The sequence below is a fragment of the Oryx dammah genome, unplaced genomic scaffold (assembly GCF_014754425.2).
Source record: "Oryx dammah isolate SB20612 unplaced genomic scaffold, SCBI_Odam_1.1 HiC_scaffold_3, whole genome shotgun sequence".
Lineage (NCBI taxonomy): Eukaryota > Metazoa > Chordata > Mammalia > Artiodactyla > Bovidae > Oryx > Oryx dammah.
In genome coordinates this window covers 67692408-67716891 of record NW_024070187.1, presented here as the reverse complement: position 1 = coordinate 67716891, position 24484 = coordinate 67692408, and the positions used below count along the sequence as shown (strand labels likewise).

Here is a 24484-nt window from a genome sequence, read left to right as displayed (position 1 = left end):
GGGTAGTTTGAGGGTCTAAAGATTGAACTATTGGATTGGACCTCTGCCAGTTATCTTGAAAAGATTTGGGCCATGAGGAAGTTGTTTGTGACTTAGAACAGACCATTTCCCCGCCATAAAGGGAATCAGCTGTGCTAGGGTGAGCTTGAACTCAGAAGACAGACCTAGCTTCTGATTCTCCAGCAGTTAGCTGGGTGTCTGGGATGAATCTCTGACAGTGCTGTTGCAGGGCCTGGGGGAGTCTGGCACATGGTAGGCACTTAGTGTTGAATTTGAAGATGTTTTCCAAAGGGCGATTCAGGAGGTCACGTTGGCTTCATATATTTGATTTAACTCTATGAGTGGCCTCATGATGTGGTATATAAAAGCCCAACTCTAGCTCCAGGCTGCCAAGTTTGTATGTAGGCTGCCAAGTTTGGACCTTATGCAAATAATCCAACCTCTCTGACCTCACTCTCCTCGTCTGTAAAGTGGAGGTGATGAGAATGCTTATCTCCTAGGATTGCTGGTTGTTGGTTTAGTCACTAAGTCGTGTCCAACTCTTGTGACCCCATGAACTGTAGCCCACCAGGCTCCTCTGTCCATAAGATTTTCCAGGTAAGAATACTAGAGTGGGCTGCTATTTCCTTTTCCAGGGGATCGTCCCAACCCTGGAATCGAACCTGGGTCTCCTGTACTGCAGGCAGATTGTTTACCAACTGAACTACCAGGGAAGCCCCAGGATTGCTGGGAGGATTAAACGAGTTAACTCTTGGAAAGCACTTAAAAACTATGCTTGGCACGTACCAAGTATGCAGTAAAAGTCAGCTTTTATTATTTATTATTATAACTACTAACAGTATGGAGCATATGGGCTCATTTGGGGTCTCAAAGTTTAACACTCTGAAAAATTCTGAAGGATTGTGCATTTCTAGGGGAGAGAATGATTTTCATCAGATTCTGCAAGGGGACTAGGACCCAGAAATGGTTAAGAAATGTGAAGTTAAGTGGGAGGCTTTTTGTTTTTTGGCAGTCTTCTATCCTTTTAAACAAGTTTTGAAGCATTCTGATATGTTCATTTTAGAAATAATTAGAAAACATAGCTAAGCAAAAAGAGACTAAGAGTTACCAGTAATCTCCACTAGAAATGATAAATTTGTAACATTTTCTAAAAATTGTGATCATGTTAGCCCACAGATAACCACTTAAACATTTTAACATTTTGAAATATATCCTGCCAAAACATTTTCTACACATACTTATCTATCTAGAGATTTCTCCTCCCTCCCTTTCTCCTTCTGTTCCTTTATATTTTATATTCCATTAAAATTCAGTGGAATATAGAAGTAGAATGTGTAATAAATCCATATGTGTATTGCTTGGGGTCAATGATTGTTAGCACACTGACCCATCTTGATCATCTTTCCTGTCATATCCCTCTTCACTGAACTGGTCTGTTTTTAAGGAAGTCCCAGGGAACATCATTTCTCATTTCTTCATTACTTTGCTATAAATCTCTGAAAGATAATGAAAGGTAAGGAAAAAAAAATTTTTTTTTGAAAACACTAGTACAATACCATTATCACACCTAAAAGTGATTGCTTTAGATCATTATTCACTCAGTGTTCAAGTTTCTCTGAATATGTCTGTTTTTTTTTTTTTAAACAGCTAGTTAATTCAAATCAAGATCCAAACATGATCCATTCATAGTCCATTTTCTTTGGGAGAGTTTGTATACATTTTGAATGTTTGGTAGAACTCAGAACTTATCTTTGCCTCCTTAAAACATATGGTTCAGTTTGCCTTGTTTTTGATCTCTATATGAATGAAATCATACAATTCGTGTTCTTTTGCATCCTGTTTTTTTTTTTTCCTCACTAACCCTTGTGAGATTTGTGTTGTTACATGATGCTTTAGTTCATTCATTCTCATTGTCCTATGTCAGTATTTATATAACTCTATTATTTTTATGATACAAGCTATTTATTTGAGATTTACTTCTTAATATTTGCTCTCTATTTAATTATTGCCTGAAAATATCACAATTCATGAATCCATTTCATTGCTGACGGATATTTAGTTGTTTTCAATTTGGGGCAACTGTGAACAACGAACATTCTAACATATAATCTAGTATACATAAATTTAGTTTCTTTAGGATATATGCACAGAAGTAAATTTGTTAGGTCATTAGGTGTGCTTATCATTAAACTCATTTGAAAATATCAAATTCCCACCTGGTGTATAAGTATTCTCATTTCTCTACCTTCTTGTCTATACCCACTATTCTCAGATATCTTCATTTTGGTAATATAGTGGCTGTATAGACAAGTATTTTTTATTCAATAAACACCTTTTTTTCTTTTTCACATGTACTAAGTAAAGATATAGACACTGAGGATGCAGTGAGACCTTTGCCTTTCTGGAAGTTTGAGCATGAATGATAGACATGACAAAACAAATAATGAGTTTTGTAATTATGATTGCAAAATTCTATGAAGGAGGACAGAGTATTCTGTGAGCTTATGATACAAGAATCAGAACAGTGGGTCATGACATCTCTTCATTTAGCCAGGTAACCCTCCCCAGATTGTCTAATCCTTTTGGTTATCTTTGAAATAAACACAGTTACTGAATCTATCTTGTGATTCTCTGCATGGATTTTCAGATAGGCTCAGTCACATTTGTAATTTCTTTTTTTTTTTGTCTAAGAACAGGTCAGTTGATCCCAACAAATACAAAGGTTGCACCCCCGGACAGCTATATTGCAGAAGCTGTTACTGAGCCTGTTAGATTGTGGAGGGGCTCAGAGGTTAAAGCGTCTGCCCGCAATGCGGGAGACCCCGGTTCGATCCCTGGGTTGGGAAGATCCCCTGGAGAAGGAAATGGCAACCCACTCCAGTATTCTTGCCTGGAGAATCCCATGGAGGAAGGAGCCTGGTAGGCTACAGTCCATGGGGTCACAAAGAGTCGGACACGACTGAGCGACTTCACCTACTTTACCTTTCACTTACTGTGGATCAGAAGCCTGTGCCCAAAGATTCCTCCAAAACTTTTGGATCATACCATAGTGTTTGTTTCAGTGGGATTCCAGCCATTCCAACCATTTATACTTCATTTGCAGAAAACAATGAGACTGTGTCTTTGTGGAGGATGGTGCACTTTGAAAAACCTGGATCTTTTTCCCCCCACCACAATTTTATTTTTTTAATTTATTTTTTAAATGGAAGATAATTGCTTTACAGTGTTGGTTTTTGCCCTACAACAGTGTGAATCAGTCATAATTATACATATCTCCCCTCCTCCTTGAGCCTCCCTTCCCTCTCCCATCCCACCCCTATACATCATAGAGGGAGAGACTGGGCTCCCTGTGTTATATAGCAATGATTAGATTTGTGGCAAGAGGTTTTTTTTTTTTTTACCCCCTCTGGAGTTACTTGGATAATCACCTCCATTTTCTTAGAGATTTTAACTGGTTGGGATCCTAGGAGTCACCTAATCCTTTCTCTCCCTGTGCCCAAGTCGCTCCAGTGACGTCCTAGCCAGTTGGTCACCAGCATCCGCTGGATTCTGTCCAGTGATAGGGAACCCAATCTCCCCAGGCGACGCCTTCCATTTTTAGAAAGCTCTGATTGTTAGAAAGCCGTATACTTTCTAAGAAAATACATAGTCTGCAGGCTTTTTCATTGTTATTATTGTAGAATGTTGAGAATTTAGTGTAAAAGAAGACCTTAAGTTAAAGTTTTCCTTCACAGGATGAGAAATACAGGGCCCCATTTGAGTACTGCCCTCTGCCCAGGGCAAGCAGCCTTTTCAGAGTGCTTCTGGCAGAATTGCGAAGGCCATTAGTGAGTGCTCACAGTGGGATTAAACTACACTGGATCTGGAGCAGCAAATTGACCCCTGGGGGAGCCTCGCTGTTTGGGCAGCCTCAGCTGGTAGTTCCTCCAATTGTGCAAAAACCTTTTGTGCCAGTCTTCATGCTTTCAGACAACAATGTTTTTTGTCTTTTTCTGGGTCTCACCCTTTGTAAATGTTGCCTGGGATTGCAGTGCAAATGTCAAGGGAAAGGTTTATGGAGGACAGCTGGTTTTCATTCTGCAGTAGCATTGGGGAGACAATTTTAAGGGGCTCATCCTGTGCTGAGTTTTCCAGATGAGCTTGAGCAAGCTACTTTAGAATTGAGGCATGGGCTTTTCCAGTCTAGCCTCAGCGCTCCCTTGGTTGTCCTCTGCTTGGATCACAAGATTTGCTGCACCAGTTGGAGCTTAATTTTGTTGTTGTTGTTAATTCCCCCCCCCCCTTTCTGTTTAATCCGAGTTTTTGCTTTGCAAATTTGTGGTTTTCATAGCTTCTCAGTGGCTTTAACGCACTTATATCTGTTGCTAGAGCCAAAAGTTTGTCTGAAGAGCTGCTTTATTAAGTACCAGTTGTAGGCTCCTTCTTGCTTTGTTTGCCAAGGTTAAAATTGATTGAGCAGAGCTTCTGAGCCCTGTACAGAGGAGCAGTGGGGGGTGGGCACTCAGCATGATGAGTAATGGTGCTGAGTTCCTGGGATTCAGGGGCTGTCATTGCCACTTTGCCTGAGCCCACCTTCTTGGCATCGCCCCCAAGCCAGTTTTCAGTTCCTGGCTGAACAGCATGGAGCTGCCACCTGGTCACCTTTACTGCTAAGCCTAGCAAAGGCTGCTGGGAATTTAGAAGCACATTTGAATAGGATTTTAATTACTTAGGAACTTAGCAAAGCTCCTGATTTTTTTATGTATGCCCTGTATATTAATTTGTTCTATTAATTTGTAATTAAAAAGAAGAGCAAGTAGGCTCTCTTTCACGCTTTTAAAATTAGTTTCTGAGGAAGTCCAGGCCCAGAAGCAGGAGGGAAGAAAGGAGAATAAGATGTAGCCTGTACCTGCTGAGAGTATTGGAGTCTTAGCGATATATATGTTTCCTTGGAGACAAGCTGTGTTTTCACTTAGACCAGAATGAGATTCTTCTGTGTGGGAAGAAAATGGTTTTATTTTCTGGCAGTTTCCTGGGAAGAGAGAAAAGGGGGGGGGGAATTGCTTGATCACTCACTGCTTTTGACTGTGTCAGTCTGAGACGGAGAGGGAGAGAGAAAAGTCCCCATGGAAGAGTTAGTACCATGTTTTGATGTCCCTGGCGTGGCTGACCCACCTGAGCAGTGCTTGCTCACTCTTAATTCTGGAAGCAGTTTGCACTGGGAATTGAGAAAGTTACAATAACTTTCTCCAGTCCTTTAATTAGATGCGTACCTTTCTTCCCTCTCCCTAGAATAATTAAGTAGAGGAAAAGATTTGCATCTAAAGGGAGACAGTGTTTCTTCTTTTTATCCCCCTTTAAGTACAAGAACTTTAGTAGAACTATATAAATTATGTGTGAATTTCAGTTGGCTAGAATCCTTTTATTATCTCTCAAAGAAGGGCCATTTGAGTTTTTAAAAAGTTTTACTGATTAAAAAAATATAATACCCAGGAATTATGTTTTTAAAAATCAGGAACAAGCATGTATAAACAGTAAATCATCCATAATTCTGCCACCCAGATGCCACTGTTGGCATTTAGATATCTTTTCATTTGTTCAGTCTTTTGTTCAGTTTTGTATTCATTTATTTAGTGAATATTAATATTAACCTAGTAAATAATGGAAATTGTTTTATGTACTAGAGATATAGCAGTTAAAGCAAACAGAAAAGACAGTCCCTGCTTTTTTATTTACTAACGTACACGTTTAAAGCTATACTTTTTCCTTTTAGCATGCAACCAATGCTGGTTCCGTCTCTCAAATCCTGATATGTTTTCTTTGTCACTAGCTCAAAATATTTTCTAATTTCTCTTGTGTCTTTTTTTCCTTTTACTCATGTATTGCTTAGAAGTATGTTGTTTGATTTTCAAATACTTGGTGTTTTCCCAGGTTTCTTAATGTTTTCCAATTTCATTCTGTTTTGGTTAAGGAATATATTCTGTATGATTTCAGCCTTTTAAAATTTATTGTAACATGTTTTGGATCCTAACACAGTGTCTGTCTTGGTAAATGTACTTGAAAACAGGGTGTCTCAACCTTAGAACTATTAACCGTTCGGATCCGATGTTTCTTTGTTGTGGGGTACTGCTCTGAGCATGGTTAGCTGCATCCCTGGCTTCTACCTACTGGATGCCAGTAGCATCCCCAAAGATGTGACAACAAAGATGTCTGTAGACATGGCCAAATATCCCCCGAAAGGCAAAGTTTCCCTTATTAAGAATCGTTGAGTCAAAAACGATTTGTATTTTGCAGTGGTTGGGTATAGTATTCTATAATTATCAGTAGGCCATGATGATTGGTAGAGTTATTCAGATTGTCTGTGTTTTTCTTAACTCCTCTGCCTGCCCCCCCACCCCCGGGTTTTATGTCATTTGTTGAGAAAGAAATGTTAAAATATCTAACCATAATGTGGGATTGTCTTATTTCTCCCTCTAATCCTGTCAGTTTTTGCTTCATGAATTTTTTTTACTTTTTAAAAACAACTTTGTTGAGGTGTAGTTTATGTACCATAAAATTTATCCATTCAGTGCAATATATATATATATATATATTTTTTTTTTTTTGGTGATTTGCTGGATTATGCGACTATAACCATAATCCAGTTTTAAAACATTTCCACCACACCAATAAGATCCTTTCTTTGTATTGAGCAGCATCAAGAATGGGAATGTGATATCCTCTTGTGGGATTATATCAACTTCTGTCTTTAGATATTTACCTTTTTTGAACATTTCATATAATTAGAATCATACAAATGTGGTCTTGTGTATCTGATTTCTTTTGTATCTGTGTTATAGTATGTGGTTCATTCTTTTTTTTCCATGGTGAAATGTTCCAACTTCATGTATTTCTGAGACTTTGCTACAAGTAACTAGGGCTTCCCTAGTAGCTCAGCTGGTAAAGAACCTGCCTGCAATGCAGGAGACCCCGGTTTGATTCCTGGGTCGGGAAGATCCCCTGGAGAAGGGATAAGCTACTCACTCCAGTATTCTTAGGCTTCCCTGGTGGCTCAGCTGGTAAGGAATCTGCAATGTGGGAGACCTGGGTTCGATCCCTGAGTTGGGGAGATTCCCTGGAGAAGGGAACGGCTACCCACTCCAGTATTCTGGCCTGGAGAATTCCAAGGAGTGTATATAGTTCTTGGGGTTGCAAAGACTTGGACACGACTGAGTGACTTTCACTTTCACACTTCTGTGAAGGACTTCTGTTTTTTTTATTATCTTTTTCTAGTAAATTGACCCTTATTAGGAAATAGCATTTTTACTTATAATTTTGTCTAAAATTTGTTTTCTCATATTAAATAGCCCACTATATATGCATGTTAACTCTTTACATAGTATATCTTTTCCACCCATTTATTTTTAGCTTATCTATTTCTTTATATTTAAAGTATACTTGTGGACAGTATATAACTGGTCTTGCTTTTAAAAAAAAGTCCAACTTAAAACTTTCACTTGAAAAGAGTGTTTAATTATTAACATGGTTGGGTTTGATGCTCCATTTTAGTGTTTTCTATTTTTCCTCCTGAGCTCTATTCCTCTTTCTCTGATTTTTTTTTCTTTCCCCTTTTTGGATTATTTGTGCATGTATATGTATGTATTATATTTAATAATTCCATTTTAATTTTTCTCTCAGTGTATCTTTGGAGAGTATAGTATATTTTTCACAGTCCACTTAAAGTTATTGGGTTGATGCAAATGTAATTGTAGTTTTGGACCATGAATTTTAAATAATTATAACTAGGCTCAAGCATATCTTTATTAATCAAAATAGGAGTCATTACAATCAACACATTTTTGCCAATGAGAAATAAGTTCGTTTATTCCTTTAGCATAAAAATCCCTGCTTTGGGATTTGATGAACTCTTGGAAACATTTTCTGCCTCCTGCTGGTTGTGGAACTGTTTTCCCTGCAAACGTTGTGGAGATGCTTGAAGAAGTGGTAGTTGATTGGCAAGAAGTCAGATGAATGTGGCAGGTGAGGCAGACCTGTGCAGCCCAGTTGGTTCAGCTTTCGGCGTGTTGGTTGTGCGATGCGCAGTCAGGCGTTGTCGTGGAGAAGGACTGGGCCCTTCCTGTTGGCCAGTGCTGGGTGCAAGGTGCTGCAGGCGGCAGTGCATCTCGTCAATTTGCTGAGCACGCTTCTCAGATATAATGGTTTCACTGGGACTCAGAAAGCTGTGGTGGATCAGACAGTCAGCAGACTACCAGCGACCATGACCTTTTTTGGTGCAAGTTTGGCGTTGGGAAGTGTGCTTTGGAGCTCCTTCTCAGTCCAGTCTCTGAGCTGGCCATCGCCAGGTATTGTGTAAAGTCCACTTTTCATCCAGTGTCACAATCCAATCAAGAAATGGTTCGTTGTAGTTGCGTAGAATAAGAAAAGATGACACTTGAAAACGACAATTTTTTTTTTGATTTGCAGTCATCTCATGAGGCATTCAGGGCTTCCCTGGTGGCTGAAATGGTAAAGAATCAGCTGCAGTGCAGGAGACCTAGGTTCAGTTCATGGGTCAGGAAGATCCCCTGGAGGAGGGAATGGCAACCCACTCCACTGTTCTTGCCTGGAGAATCCCATGGACAGAGGAGCCTGGCAGGCTACAGTCCATGGGGTTGCAAAGAGTCAGGTATGTCTGAGTGACTAACACATGAAACATTCACTTAATCAAGCTTATTCACCTTTCCAATTTGCTTCAAATGCCGAACAACCATAGAATTGATCAACGTTGAGTTCTGTGGCAACTTCTGTAATTATAAGAGGATCAGCTTCGATGATGTCTCTCAGTTTGTCCTTATCAACTTCCAATGCCTGGTCGCTGCACTGCTTATCTTCAAGGCTCTCGTCTCCTTTGCAAAACTTCTTGAACCACCACTGCACTGTACGTCCGTTAGCTGTTCTGGAGCAAACATGTTGATGTTGGAAGTTAGTCTCTGCTGCTTTATGACCCATTTTGAGCTCAAATAAGAAAATCGCTTGAATTTGCTTTTTGTCTAATGTCATTTCCATAGTCTAAAATAAATATAAAATGAACAGCAAGTAATTAGCAAAACAAATTAGCAAAAAACAAAGTGAGAAATGTGTGTTTAAATGATGTATAACATAACCACATTTATTTAAAACATATTCTAATATCAGATGGCAAATTTCAACATTGCAAAACCACAATTAGTTTTTGCACCAACCTAATACAAATGTTACATTTCGCATAAAACATAGTTAACTCATAACTGTGTAGGTGCCTATTCCTTCCACCCCAACCTTCCTTGTCTTTTGTGCTGTAATTATATGTATCACATTTACACACATTATAAGCCCCACAAGACAAAATCACAATTCCCATTTTCGATGCTTTTCATTTTTTCTTGAGGATCTGGATTTCCATCTGGTAACTTAATGGCAATCCACTCCAGAACTCTTGCCTGGAAAATCCCATAGACGGAGGAGCCTGATAGGCTACAGTCCATGGGGTCGCAAAGAGTCAGACACGACTGAGTGGATTCACTTCACTTTCAACTTTTCCTTTTGGTTTAAAGAATTTTCTTTAACCTTTCTTGTGGTGCAGTTCTGCTAATAATGAATTCTGTTCATTTTTTGGTCTTTATTCTTGAAGGATATATTTATCAGATACCAGAATTCTGTTCTGATAGTTTTTCCTTTAGCACACTAAAGAAGTTCAGTGTCTTCTGGCCCTTGAATTTTTGATGAGAGACCAGCTTCCAGTGAAATCATTCTCTGGTAATGTGTCATTTTTTGGAAAAAAAAAAATTTGTTTATTGTGGGATCTCCATTCCCCAACCAGAATTTGAACCCGGGTGACAGGCACGAAAGCCCAGAATTCCAATCATTAGATCACCAGCGAACTCCCTGTAATGTGTCATTTCTCTCTACATGTTTTTAAGATTTGCTTTTTCACCTTTGGCTTTCAACAGTTTGACCTTGGCTGGCCTTCTTTGTATTTATCCTGCTTGATTCTTGTTGAGTATGTTCAATCTATATCTTTCACTGAATTTAGGGTATATTCAGCCATTATTTTTCAAATAGTTTTTCTGCCCTATTCTCTCTCCTCCCCTTCTGGGACTCCTGTTAGTTTATGATATTTTCTAACAGGTTTATTGAGTATCTATTAATTTTTATTTCAATCTTTTTTCTTCCTTTATTCTCATTGGATAATTTCTATTGTTCTGTCTTCAAATCCACTGATCTCTCTCCAGATCTCTGTTAAGTCCAACAGTGTATTAATTTTTAGTTCTGGAATTTCCATTTGATTCTTTTTTGTTTGTTTCTATTTCTCTGCTGTCTTATGTATTGGTTCACTGTGAATATATTATATTTCACTTTATTGAAGATAGTTACAATAGCTTCTTTAGAATCATTGTTTGTTACTTCCAACATCTGGGGCATCCCAGGATTGGTTTCAGTTATTTCCTTTTATTTAAGAATATCTTCCATTTTCCTGATTCTTCACGTATTGTAAGTTTGGATCATATCTAGGACACTGAGAATGTTAAGTTTGAGAGTCTCTGGGTTCTGCTGTTTTTCTTCAATGAGTTTCTTTAGTTTTAGCAGGTAGGTGTGTTGGTTGGACTCAAACTGCAGACTCTGTTTCTTAGGCAGCAGTTTGACTCTTGGGTCAGGCCTCTTGTCTCCAGCCGTGTTGCTGTGACTGTACTCTGTGTGAGCGTGGCTCAGGGGTCAGCCAGAGATGTGGGCAGACAGAGTTGGGAATACCTTCTCAGATTTTTCCCTTCTTAGTGGACATGGTTTCCCAGGTTGGTTTTTCTGACTCCTAAACCAGAAAGATTGCATTTTCGCCCCATGAATCCCCAGCTAAAGGCTGTGAAACTATGAATTCATGCTTTGCAACCCTTCCTCCTCCCAAATGTGGACCACCCATCTCCCTGTCTTGTTTCTTCTCTGTTGCTTTATCTGAGTTTATAGTTTTCTGGAGGAGTGCTGGAAGACAGGATCTTAGTCATTACTGAAGCCAGTCTTTCAAACTTTCATTTTAGTAAGGGGGAAACTGACAATAAATAAGTAAAAATAAAAAGTATATACAGACATACCTTGGAGGTATTGTGAGTTTGGTTTCATACCACTGCAGTAAAGTGAGTATTACAAAGAGGCAAGTCACACAAATTTTTTGGTTTCCCAGTGCATGTGAAAGTTATTTTTACACTATATTATAGTCTTTTAAGTGTACAATAGCATTGCATTTAAAAAATGTATATACCTTAATTGGACTTCCCTGGTGGCTCAGACGGTAAAACGTCTGTCTACAATGCAGGAGACCCGGGTTCGAGCCCTGGGTTGGGAAGATCCCTTGGAGAAGGAAATGGCAACCCACTTCAGTACTATTGCCTGGAAAATCCCATGGACAGAGGAGCCTGGTAGGCTACAGTCTATGGGATCGCAAAGAGTCGGACATGACTGAGCGACTTCACTTCACTATATACCTTAATTAAAAAATACTTAAATCTGAAAAATGATAATCATCATTTGAACCTTCAGTAAGCCATAGTAACATCAAAGATCACTGATTATAGATCACCATAAGACATAATAATAATGAAAAAATTTTAAATGTTGCAAAAATTACCAAAATGTGACACAGAGACATGAAGTGAGCAAATGCTGTTACCAATAGACTTGCCTGACACACAGTTGCCACAAATCTTCAAATTATAAAAAACACACTGTCTGCCAGGTGCAATGAAAGGACGGATGCCTGTCACGTTAAGCAGTTCTGTGGGTTATTTGTTGCTTTGTTACAGACTTCCCCAAAACTCTGAGGCTTAAATCAACTCTGATTTTTTTTTTTTTTTCACTATAATTCTGCAGCCTTGGGTTGGTGTGGAGTTGCCTGATCCAGTTGGCCTTGCCCAGACCTGTGGGTCTGCATCTCAGCTGTCTCACACATGTATCCACAGGCTGGTGGGGGTTGAGCTCTAGCCTGGGCTTGACCAGGACACCTTAGTGAGAACCACTCTCCTCTGTGGGCTCTCATCTTCTTCAGGGGAGCAGTCACTGGGCCAGCCTGGGTTACCTTTCTCATGGTGGGGCGGAAGTGCAGGAGAGGAGTCCCGTATTTCATGTAATATTATGCCCACAACATAGTAACCTATTCCCAACTATTTGACCATTTTAGACCATTTAAAATATTTTGCCCCTCCTGGATTTGTTGAGTACTGACTTCTTAAAGCACTTTACATGTATTAGTTTATTTCATTCTCATAACAACCTTATGAAATAGCTACTCTTACTGCTCCCACTTTACAGATGAGGAAACTGAGGTACAGAGTAGCTAAAGTCGTCCACTGTAAGTAGCAGAGACAGGATATGGAGCTGGGCAACTGCCAGTACCCATTCTTCGGTGTGGCAATAAAAGCATGAAGGATTGTGTCCACGTCTCTGAATGTTGGAGTACTGGTTCCTAGGATAGTTGTCACATTTATAGGTGTATTATTTTTGTTTGCTGCCAGGTGACTGGGCATCTTAAAGTTGCTGCTGGGCTAGTTTGTCCCTCCTACTCCAAGATGGTGAAATGCTAGATTAGCTGGTGAGCTTCATTAAGTACAGACTCAGAAGTGGTATGGTGTTAGTTGTGCAGGCTGAGAAACAGTCGGGACTGATGATCGACTCAGCCAGCACAGGAGAAATAAGAGATGTGGGTTCAGTCCCTGGGTCAGGAAGATCCTCTGGAGGAAGGCATGGCAACCCACTCCAGTATTCTTGCCTGGAAAATCCCACGGACAGAGGAGCCTGGCAGGTTATAGTCCATGGGATCACAAAGAGTCGGACATGAGTGAAGTGACTTAGCGAGCAAAGCAGCCCAAGCCCGAACTCCAGGTCTGGGTGGTACCCCAGACAGCAGTGGGCGTTCTGCAGGATGGTACTTGCTGGGCCAGAGGACAGCTCTGTGTGCAGGTAGGGTGAGCCTCCAGCCCATAGCACTTAGCTCCCCAGCCCCACACACAGTTTGAGTGACAAGGCACCAGAGGAAGGGAGTGATTTCAGGGCACTAGCAGGAAGTGCAGACAGCTTAATGGAGGGCAATCATCTGAGCAGTAGGTTTATAAGGCTCTTGTCATTTTTCTATTTCCATTGTTAACCATTCTGCCAGGGTGAGCTGTAAGGATACCTGTCTGATACTTCTTGCTTTGAAACAGTGGGGGAAATGAAAGGACAGGAAGAGAAATCTGGTTGAGTTATGATTGTGAAAAGCCTGAGTCAAAGCTGGGATACAGGTAAGGTTTAGAGTTTCCTAAGAATTTCGAGTTTTCTCTTGTTTGGGATTGTTTTCAAGGTTAACCTGTTGCCAGTGAATATACAAAGTCACACCTGCCTTTAACTGCAGTTACAGGTTTTGGTTCTCTGTAAGTATTCAAAATTATACCTGCTTGTCTATTATGTACTTTATACCTAATACTTCTTCCTTTTTTTGCTTCAGGTTAGCAGCAAAGATGAAGATTTTCTTGACCTTTCTGTTGATGTGGAGCAGAACACATCTATTACCCACTGTCTAAGGTAACCTCATGAATTCTGACTGTGGTCTGAGTTTTTGATGAGGCTAATAAGTCATGGGGGAAAATTTCCTGTATTTCTTCAGGAGATAATCTTCCTTTCTGTTAAACCAGCGTAATCGTATTATTTTCTATATCTTCTTTCCCAAGAGAGATTAGAAATAAGTATATGTTGTCTAGAGAAGAGTTCTGCTGAGGAGTGAGGGGATCAAGTGGAAGTCATTAGTCATTAACTTTAAAAATAAGGTTTTAATCTTTAATACAGATGTGTGCTTTGGGCCCTCATCTGCCTTTCTGCACACACAGACACACCCAATCACAGTCACACAATTAAGTTGAAAAATGCTACTGATGCCTACCATTCCTTTCTTTTTCTAAGCTAATCTAGTCTTTGATTTTAAAAATTATGTACTTTTGAACTGAGAACCAATGAGGGCATTACCTTTTCCTCTATCTTGCAGCATTGTGTAGAGCTCATTCATGGAAGAAGGCTTTCTCCTAATTAGTGTTGAGGAGAGGTAAGGTTCCCTGAATGTAAGAGTAACACAGGCCCAGGGTTCCTGCAGATATTGTTTTGACTTGTGGTTGAAAATGTGCTCAGAGTTGATTTGTTGTTGTTCAGTTGCTAAATTGCATCTGATTCTTTGTGACCCATAGGCTGCAGCTCACCTCGCTTCCCTATCCTTCAGCTATCTCTCATAATTTGTTCAAATTATGTCCTTGAGTCAGTGATGCTGTATAATCATCTCATCCTCTGTTGCCCCCTTCTCCTGCCCTCAATCTTTGCCAGCATCAGGGTCTTTTCCAATGAGTCAACTGTTTGCATCGGGTGGCCAGAGTATTAGAGCTTCAGCATCAGTCCTTCCAGTGAATATCCATGGTTGATTTCCTTTAGGATTGACTGGTTTGATCTCCTTGCAGTCCAAAGGACTCCCAAGCATCTTCCCAACACCACAATTGATGCTGAAAGCATAAATTCTTTGCCACTCAGCCTTCTTTATGGTCCAACTCTTATCATATATGGCTACTGGAAAAACCATAGCTTTGACTATACGGACCTTTGTTGACAAAGTGATGTCTCTGCTTTTTAATACTCTGTGGAGACACAATTCACTGTCCTGTCCTCACTGCTTTCTCCTTTTAATTCACAATTAGCCCCGCTCTTCTGTACACCGGAGGTCAAGGGCTAGCGTCAGGTGTGTATCTCGTGGCGCTTACAGTCTAGTGGGAATCCACAGACAGGAATTGGTGCTTTGCAGGACATTAAACACGTCTAGAGAGTGGCTGGTAGAGGGGGTGCAGACCAGGTGGTCTGGGGGGCCCTTCCCATTGCTTAGAATGCCTCATCAGCTCAGGGCATTGTTGGTTTTTATTCATTTATTTTTAAAAAGTTTATTCTATTTAAGGATAGTTGATTTACAGTGTGGTGTTAATCTCTGCTGTACCTCAGGGTAATTCAGTTATATATGCATTCTTTTTTGGTTTGTCACAGGATATTGAATATAGTTCCCTGTGCTGTATAGTAGGAACTTGTTCATCCATTCTGTATTTAATGGTTTGCATCTGCTAACACCAAACTCCCAATCCTCCACCCCCTGCCCACACCCCCCAGTGACCACAAGTCTGTTATTCTCTGTGTCTGTGAGTCTGTTTCATAGATGAGCTCATTTCTGTCACATTTTAGATTCCACACATAAGTGATACCATATGGTATTTGTCTTTCTCTTTCAAGCCCTGTTGATCTTTATCAGTGGGCATTGTGTGACAGAATTGTTCTATCAGGAGTTCAGGTTACTCAGAACTCTTTAGATTAAAGGGACTTGCTGTGGCCGTCGACTGTTAGAAAGTCATTTTTCATGGTAGAGGCACCAACTCCAACCTGGCAGAACATCCCAGTTCGTCTGGGTGTCATGTATTGTGTGAGCTGGGGGCTGGTTACTCTCTAATTCCCAGGAGGCTGAGCCTTCCCCTGTCCCCACCAAGTTACCTCAGCACCTCCTGCTGGTCTAGCATTTCATCGCTTGTCTCCAGATGCCTTGGGTCCAGGTGTCCAGGAAGCATTTATGGTCTCTGCAAAGCATTTTGCAGGCCAGGATATGTTTCTTCTGATTGGTTCTGTTTTTGGCATGGGCTCTTAATATTCCTGTGAAAAGAAGCCAGTTTTGATTTCTTCAGGGTTTTGTGATCACAAGGAGGCGAAAAAGCTATAAAGTTATGCCAGAGCTGGTCATAGGTGAGGGAGCAGAAGAAAGGGTATTACCTGCCCATTCCCCTTGGAGAAGGGGAGCTAGGAGACTGGCTGCTTCCCCTCCCTTCTAAGAAATTCCTGGGCTGTTCAGGAGGGCAGATGGCAGTGGCTGTAGCTTTGAGACCAGCTAAGAATTTCAACCATTGGGAAGCCTTGTTACAGACAAATGTAAACCAGCACTAAGTCCCCCCACTTTTTTTTTCTGGAGGAAATATATACATTGGCAATGCATATCTGATGAAGGCAGGCTCGAGACATTTGGAGGCCTTAAAGCCGGGATGGGTAGGTACAGAATAGCCTCACAATACATTTTAAACAACATCAGATTCTCATCTGATTGTCCAGGCTGATATTCCTGAAGGGCCTGCCCCTCCCCCTTAGTACATCGTCCTAAAAATAGATGTTGGCTGACTTACCTGGACCTGCCTTCATCGATGCCTAAGAGCTCACCTCCCCAACAGAGAGAAGCCTGCCAGTTGTTGCTGTTCACCACTGAGAGTTCTGGGGCGGGGGTGGCAGCTTTCCTGCCTCTCCCAGAGGAGCAAAGTGCAGGAGAGAGTTCCAGGAAATAAATGATGCCAGCCGATCCGTTAACTTTTTCTGTTTGAGACAAAAGAGAAGGAATGATTATGATCTTTTTTGGCCCCTTTCATGGCTTAATGTGGTTTGCATTCTTGAGGATTTATTTTTCAAACTAGAATTATGAGTTGTCTTCTTTAACATCATGCCTGCATATCTCTTCTGGTGTGATATCCTTATCATTTATTTTGATATTGAAAATAGTTAAAAATCAAGCTAAAATTGTAGGATTTAAATGTTAAGACTTCTGCCACCTTCTTCCAGAAGGGCTTTAGGTGATCAATTACAACGTGTTTTCAATGAACTTTTATCCCAGAGAAATGATGATACAAATAGTGGTTAATTCAGGAAACAGGTTTAGAGAAGCCATTAAAGCCATACTGTAGCTGAGCTATACTTCTAATATTTCACATCTCAGCACTGTGTTTTAGGCAGGCAGAGTGAGCCATCTGCATCTTAGGAGGATACTGAGAAATTTCTTTTTCTTTTGAAAAGTTCAGGGATGGCCTCAGGCAAAAACTTAAAATACATGTTTATCTTACCCCTCTGTCCTTTTGGGTATTTTTTGTCTTTCACTTCAGGGCCTTAGTCCCTCCCTGTGGCTCCTGCACAGAAACATACCTTTCTCCTCAAAGGGCTCTGTGCCCTGACACCACTCTCCTCTTCCTCTGTCCTCCTCTCATTAAAAATGCCCATTCTCCCAGGGCCAGAGAGGTCAGCGTTTTTTTAGTTCTCCCAAAGCTCTATTTTAAAATTACTCTTCCTTTTTTAAAAAATGTCTTTTCATTTGGGAAACTTCTCTGTGCCAAGTTTATATGGAACTCTATCACAAATCTATTGCCATGTGCTTATCTGTCAGTTTCTCTGTTTATCTGGCTTGTGTCTTAGTTTTGGCTATTTCTCATGTATGGTATTTGCTAATATCTGACACATCTTTCTTGTGGATTTCTTTTTTTTAACCTTCTTTAACACTTGAGTCAGTAGTTCTTAAACTTTGGTGCATATCAGAATCATCTGGGGATGTGGGTAAAAATGGAGGCCTAGGTGATATTTAACTTCTGTGAGCCTGGGCATCTACTATTCCTTAATTTTCCAGATGGTTTTGATAACGCCAGAGTTTGAGAACTGCTGACCTAGATTTTTGCTACTCGAATAGGGGTCTGCGGGCTAGTGCCGTTGACATTACCTGGTCATTAGTAGGGCAGAATCTCTGGTCTCCTTCAAGAATGAGTGCACAAGTCAGTGCCTGCACTGGGACAAGATTTCCAGGTGACTCCCATGCACGTTCGTATTTGCAAAGCACTGGGGACAATGGCTCTCAGCCCACAGAGCATATTGGAACCACCTAGGGAGTTTTAAGAACAGTGGTGCTTCTGGTTCTTGGAGATATTCTCAAGTAACTTAGCTTGGGACAGAGGGATGGGGGACTGAGATTGTTTTGAAAGCTCCCCTGGTGATTCTGATGAGCAGCCGAGTGAACCACTGCTGTAGATTCTAGAACAAAACTTCCTAGCTTATATGCCATGGAAGATGGGTTACAGGTGGGTGTAGATGCCCTCAACTACCAGGCAGAGCCTGGAGCTGCCGGCAAAGCAGCTGTGCCAGTGTACCCCAGCTCCTTTCTATGTGGCACTATTTTTTTGTGTGTTTTTTGTTTTTGTTTTTCTTTTGCCACTATTTTTTAAATGTGCATCATAACATGAAATTATCGAGAGACCTCCTTAGCTGGAGGGTTTTTTTTTTTTTTTTATACTTTACAGCATTGTACTGGTTTTGCCATACATTGACATGGATCTGCCATGGGTGTACGTGTATTCCCCATCCTGAACCCCTCTCCCACCTCCCTCCCCATCCCATCCCCCTGGGTCGTCCCAGTGTACCAGCCCCGAGCAGCCTGTATCATGGATCGAACCTGGACTGGCGATTCATTTCACATATGATAATTTACATGTTTCAATGCCATTCTCCCAAGTCATCCCACCCTCGCCCTCTCCCACAGAGTCCAAGAGACTGTTCTACACATCTGTGTCTCTTTTGCTGTCTCGCATACAGGGTTATCATTACCATCTTTCTAAATTCCATGTGTATGCATTAGTATACTATATTGGTGTTTTTCTTTCTGGCTTACTTCACTCTGTATAATAGGCTCCAGTTTCATCCACCTCATTAGAACTGATTCAAACGTATTCTTTTTAATGGCTGAGTAATATTCCATTGTGTATATGTACCACAGCTTTCTTATCTATTCGTCTGCTGATGGACATCTAGGTTGCTTCCATGTCCTGGCTATTATAAAGAGTTGTGATGAACATTGCGGTACACATGTCTCTTTCAATTCTGGCTTCCTCGGTGTGTATGCCCAGCAGTGGGATTGCTGGGTCGTATGGCAGTTCTATTTCCAGTTTTTTAAGGAATTTCCACATTGTTCTCCATAGTGGCTGTACTAGTTTACATTCCCATCAACAGTGTAAGAGGGTTCCCTTTTCTCTACACCCTCTCCAGCATTTATTGCTTGTAGACTTGGATAGCAGCCATTCTGAGTGGCGTGAAATGGTACCTCATTGTGGTTTTGATTTGCATTTCTCTGATAATGAGTGATGTTGAGCATCGTTTCATGTGTTTGTTAGCCATCTGTATGTCGTCTTTGGAGAAATGACTGTTTAGTTCTTTGGCCCATTTTTGATTGGGTCGTTTATTTTTCTGGAATTGAGCTGCAGGAGTTGCTTGAATATTTTTGAGATTAATTCTTTGTCCATTGCTTCATTTGCTATTTTCTCCCATTGTGAAGCCTATCTTTTCACCTTGCTTATAGTTTCCTTGTTGTGCAGAAGATTTTAATTTCAATTAGGTCCCATTTGTTTATTTTTGCTTTTATTTCCAATATTCTGGGAGGTGGGTCATAGAGGATCCTGCTGTGGTTTATGTTGGAGAGTGTTTTGCCTGTTTTCCTCTAGGAGTTTAATAGTTTCTGGTCTTATGTTTAGATCTTTAATCCATTTTGAGTTAATTTTTGTGTATGGTGTTAGAAAGTGTTCTAGTTTCATTCTTCTACAAGTAGTTGACCAGTTTTCCCAGCACCACTTGTTAAAGAGATTGTCTTTTCTCCATTGTATATTCTTGCCTCCTTTGTCAAAGATAAGGTGTCCATAGGTATGTGGATTTATCTCTGGGCTTTCTATTTTGTTCCATTAATCTATATTTCTGTCTTTGTGCCAGTACTATACTGTCTTGATGACTGTGGCTTTGTAGTAGAGCCTGGAATCAGGCAGGTTGATTCCTCCAGTTCCATTCTTCTTTCTCAAGATTGCTTAGGCTATTCAAGGTTTTTTGTATTTCCATACAAATTGTGACATTATTTGTTCTAGTTCTTTGAAAAATACTGTTGGTAGCTTGATAGGAATTGCATTGAATCTGTAGATTGCTTTGGGTAGTATACTCATTTTCACTATATTGAGTCTTCTGATCCATGAACACAGTATATTTCTCCATCTATTTGTGTCCTCTTTGATTTCTTTCACCAGTGTTTTATAGTTTTCTATATATGTCTTTTGTTTCTTTAGGTAGATATATTCCTAAGTATTTTATTCTTTTTGTTGCAGTGGTGAATGGAATTGTTTCCTTAATTTCTCTTTGTTTTCTCACTGTTAGTGTATCGGAATGCAAGGGATTTCTGTGTGTTGATCTTATATCCGGCAACTTTACTATATTCATTGATTAGCTCTAGTAATTTTCTGGTGGAGTCTTTAGGGTTTTCTATGTAGAGGATCATGTCATCTGCAAACAGTGAGAGTTTTAGTTTTTCTTTTCCAATTTGGATTCCTTTTATTTCTTTTTCTGCTCTGATTGCTGTGGCCAAAACTTCCAAAACTATGTTGAATAGTAGCGATGAAAGTGGGCACCCTTGTCTTGTTCCTAACTTTAGGAGAAATGCTTTCAGTTTTTCACCATTGAGGATAATGTTTGCTGTGGGTTTGTCATACATAGCTTTTATTATGTTGAGGTATGTTCCTTCTATTCCTGCTTTCTGGAGGGTTTTTATCATAAATGGATGTTGATGTTTGTCAAAGGCTTTCTCTGCATCTATTGAGATAAAATATGGTTTTTATTTTTCAATTTGTTAATGTGATGTATTACATTGATTGATTTGTGATTATTGAATCCTTGCATCCCTGGGATAAAGCCCACTTGGTCATGATGTATGATCTTTTTAATATGTTGTTGGATTCTGTTTGCTAGAATTTTGTTAAGGATTTTTGCATCTATGTTCGTCAGTGTAGTTTTCTTTTTTTGTGACATCTTTGTCAGGTTTTGGTATTAGGGTGATGGTGGCCTCATAGAATGAGTTTGGAAGTTTACCTTCCTCTGCAATTTTCTGGAAGAGTTTGAATAGGATAGGTGTTAGCTCTTCTCTAAATTTTTGGTAGAATTCAGATGTGAAGCCATCTGGTCCTGGGCTTTTGTTTGTTGGAAGACTTCTGATTACAGTTTCAATTTCCAAGCTGTGATGGGTCTGTGAAGATTTTCTATTTCTTCCTGGTTCAGTTTTGGAAAGTTGTACGTTTCTAAGAATTTGTCCATTTCTTCCAAGTTGTCCATTTTATTTGTATATAGTTGCTAATAATAGTCTTTTATGATCCTTTGTATTTCTGTGTTGTCTGTTGTGATCTCTCCATTTTCACTTCTAATTTTGTTGATTTGATTTTTCTCCTTTTGTTTCTTGATGAGTCCAGCTAATGGTTTGTCAATTTGATTTATCTTGTCAAAGAACCAGCTTTTGGCTTTGTTGATTTTTGCTATGGTCTCTTTTGTTCCTTTTGCATTTATTTCTGCCCTAATTTTTAAGATTTCTTTCCTTCTACTAACCCAGGGGTTCTTCATTTCTTCCTTTTCTAGTTGCTTTAGGTGTAGAGTTAGGTTATTTATTTGACTTTTTTGTTGTTTCTTGAGGTAATCCTGTATTGCTGTGATCCTTCCCCTTAGCACTACTTTTACAGTATCCCATAGGTTTTGGGATGTTGTGTTTTCATTTTCATTCATTTCTATGCATATTTTGATTTCTTTGGTGATTTGTTGGTTATACAGCAGCGTGTTGTTCAGCCTCCATATGTTGGAATTTTTAATATTTTTTCTCCTGTAATTGACATCTAATCTTACTACATTGTGGTCAGAAAAGATGCTTGAAATTATTTCAGTTTTTTTGAATTTACCAAGGCTAGATTTATGGCCCAGGATGTGGTCTTTCCTGGAGAAGTTTCCGTGTGCGCTTGAGAAAAAGGTGAAATTCATTGTTTTGGGGTGAAATGTCCTATAGGTATCGATTAGGTCTAATTGGTCTATTGTATCATGTAAAGTTTGTGTTTCCTTGTTAATTTTCTATTTAGTTGATATATCCATAGGTGTGAGTAGGGTATTAAAGTCTCCCACTATTATTGTGTTATTGTTAATTTCCCCTTTCATACTTACTGGCATTTGTCTTACATATTGTGGTGCTCCTCTGTTGGGTACATATATGTTTATAATTGTTATATCTTCTTCTTGGATTGATCCTTTGATCATTATGTAATGTCCATCTTTATCTCTTTTCACAGCCTTTGGTTTAAAGTCTATTTTATCTAATATGAGTATTGCTACTCCTGCTCTCTTTTAGTCTCTATTTGCATGGAATATCTTTTCCCAGCCCTTCACTTTCAGTCTGTATGTGTCCCTTGTTTCAAGGTGGGTCTCTTGTAGACAACATATATAGGGATCTTGTTTTTGTATCCATTCAGCCAGTCTTTGTCTTTTGGTTGGGGCATTCAACCCATTTACATTTAAGGTAATTATTGATAAGTTTGATCCCGTTGCCATTTACTTTATTGCTTTGGGTTCGAATTTATATTCCCTTTCTGTGTTTCCTGTCTAGAGAATATCCTTTAGCATTTGTTGGAGAGCTGGTTTGGTGGTGCTGAATTCTCTCAGCTTTTCCTTGTCTGTAAAGCTTTTGATTTCTCCTTCATATTTCAGTGAGATCTTGCTGGGTATAGTAATCTGGGCTGTAGGGTATCACTTTAAGTATGTCCTGCCATTCCCTTCTGGCCTGAAGAGTTTCTATTGAAAGATCAGCTGTTATCCTTAGGGGAATCCCCTTGTGTGTTATTTGTTGTTTTTCCCTTGCTGCTTTTAATATTTGTTCTTTGTGTTTGATCTTTGTTAATTTGGTTAATATGTGTCTTGGGGGTGTTTCGCCTTGGGTTTATCCTGTTTGGGACTCTCTGGGTTTCTTGACTTGGGTGGCTATTTCCTTCCCCATTTTAGGTACGTTTTCAACTATTACCTCCTCAAGTATTTTTCATGGTCTTTCTTTTTGTCTTCTTCTGAGACTCCTATGGTTTGAATGTTGGGGTGTTTAACATTGTCCCAGAAGTCTCTGAGGTTGTCCTCATTTCTTTTAATTCTTTTTTCTTTTTTCCTCTCTGTTTCATTTATTTCTACCATTCTATCTTCTACCTCACTTATCCTATCTTCTGCCTCCGTTATTCTACTGTTGGTTCCCTCCAGAGTGTTTTTGATCTCATTTATTGCATTATTCATTATATATTGACTTTTTAATTTCTTCTATGATTATTATCTCTATGATTATTATGGGGCCAATTGTTAGTTTGAAAGTGAAAGTGGCTCAGTCGTGTCCGACTCTTTGAGACCTCGTGGACTGTCCATGGAATTCTCTAGGCCAGAATACTGGAGTGGGTAGCGTTTCCCTTCTCCAGCAGATCTTCCCAACCCAGGAATTGAACTGGGGTCTCCTGTGTTTCAGGCAGATTCTTTACCAACTGAGCTATCAGAGAAGCCCAAAATACTTCTTTGAGCTGCTTTTTGGGGGGTGGGGCAAGAATACTGGAGTGGGTTGCCATTCCCTTCTCCAGGAGACCTTCCCGACCCAGGGATTGAACCCAGGTCTCCCACATTGTAGGCAGACAGACACTTTACTGTCTGAGCCACCAGGGAAGTTCTTTCTTGCATCTTCTCGATCCTTGTCTCCAGGCTATTTATCTGTAACTCCAATTTGTTTTCAAGGTTTTGGATCATTTTCACTATCATTATTTGGAATTCTTTATCAGGTAGATTCCCTATCTCTTCCTCTTTTGTTTGGTTTGGTGGGCATTTATCCTGTTCCTTTACCTGCTGGGTATTTCTCTGCCTTTTCATCTTGTTTATATTGCTGTGTTTGGGGTGGCCTTTCTGTATTCTGGCAGTTTGTGGTTCCTCTTTATTGTGGAGGTTCCTCGCTGTGGGTGAGGTTGGACGGGTGGCTTGTCAAGGTTTCCTGGTTAGGGAAGCTTGTGTGAGTGTTCTGGTGGGTGGAACTGGATTTCTTCTGTCTGGAGTGCAATGAAGTGTCCAGTAATGAGTTTTGAGATGTCAGTGGGTTTGGTGTGACTTTGGGCAGCCTGTATATTGAAGCTTATGGTTGTGTTCCTGTGTTGCTGGAGAATTTGCATGGTATATCTTGCTCTGGAACTTTCTGGCCCTTGGGTGGTTCTTGGTTTCAGTGTAGGTATGGAAGCATTTGATGAGCTCCTATCGATTAATGTTTCCTAGATTTAGGAGTTCTCTGGTGTCCTCAGGATTTGGACTTAAGCCTCCTGCCTCTGGTTTTCAGTCTTATTCTTAGAGTAGCCTGAAGACTTCTCCATCTATATGGCACTGATGATAAAACATCTAGGTTAATGATGAAAAGTTTCTCCACAGTGAGGGACACCTGGAGAGGTACACAGAGTTACATGGAGAAGAGAAGAGGGAGGAGGGAGATAGAGGTGACCAGGAGGAGAAGAAGGGGAATCAAAAGGGGCGGGAGCAAGCTAGCCAGTAATCACTTCCCTATGTGCGCCCCACAGTCTGGACCACTCAGAGATGTTCACGAAGTTACACAGAGAAGAGAAGAGGGAGGAAGGAGACAGAGGTGTCCAGAGGATAAAAGGGGGAATCAAAAGGAGAGAGAGAGATCCAGCCAGTAATCAGTTCCCTAAGTGTTCTCCACAGCCGAGAACACACAAAGAGATTCACAGAGTTGGGTAGAGAAGAAAAGGGGGAGGGAGGAGATAGAGGCGACCTGGTGGAGAAAAAGGAGAGTCCAGAGGGG

At 40.2% G+C, this 24484-nt stretch overlaps 1 protein-coding gene across 2 annotated transcripts in view; it reads left to right on the top strand.

The window, feature by feature from the left end:
* Window positions 1–24484, top strand: part of USP46 (ubiquitin specific peptidase 46) — a 77041-nt gene that overhangs the window by 32731 nt on the left and 19826 nt on the right. For both annotated transcript variants that reach the window (XM_040238219.1, XM_040238220.1), the window contains exon 5: window positions 13466–13542. In XM_040238219.1, the coding sequence (XP_040094153.1) occupies window positions 13466–13542 (77 nt within the window). The remainder of the gene's footprint in view (window positions 1–13465; window positions 13543–24484) is intronic.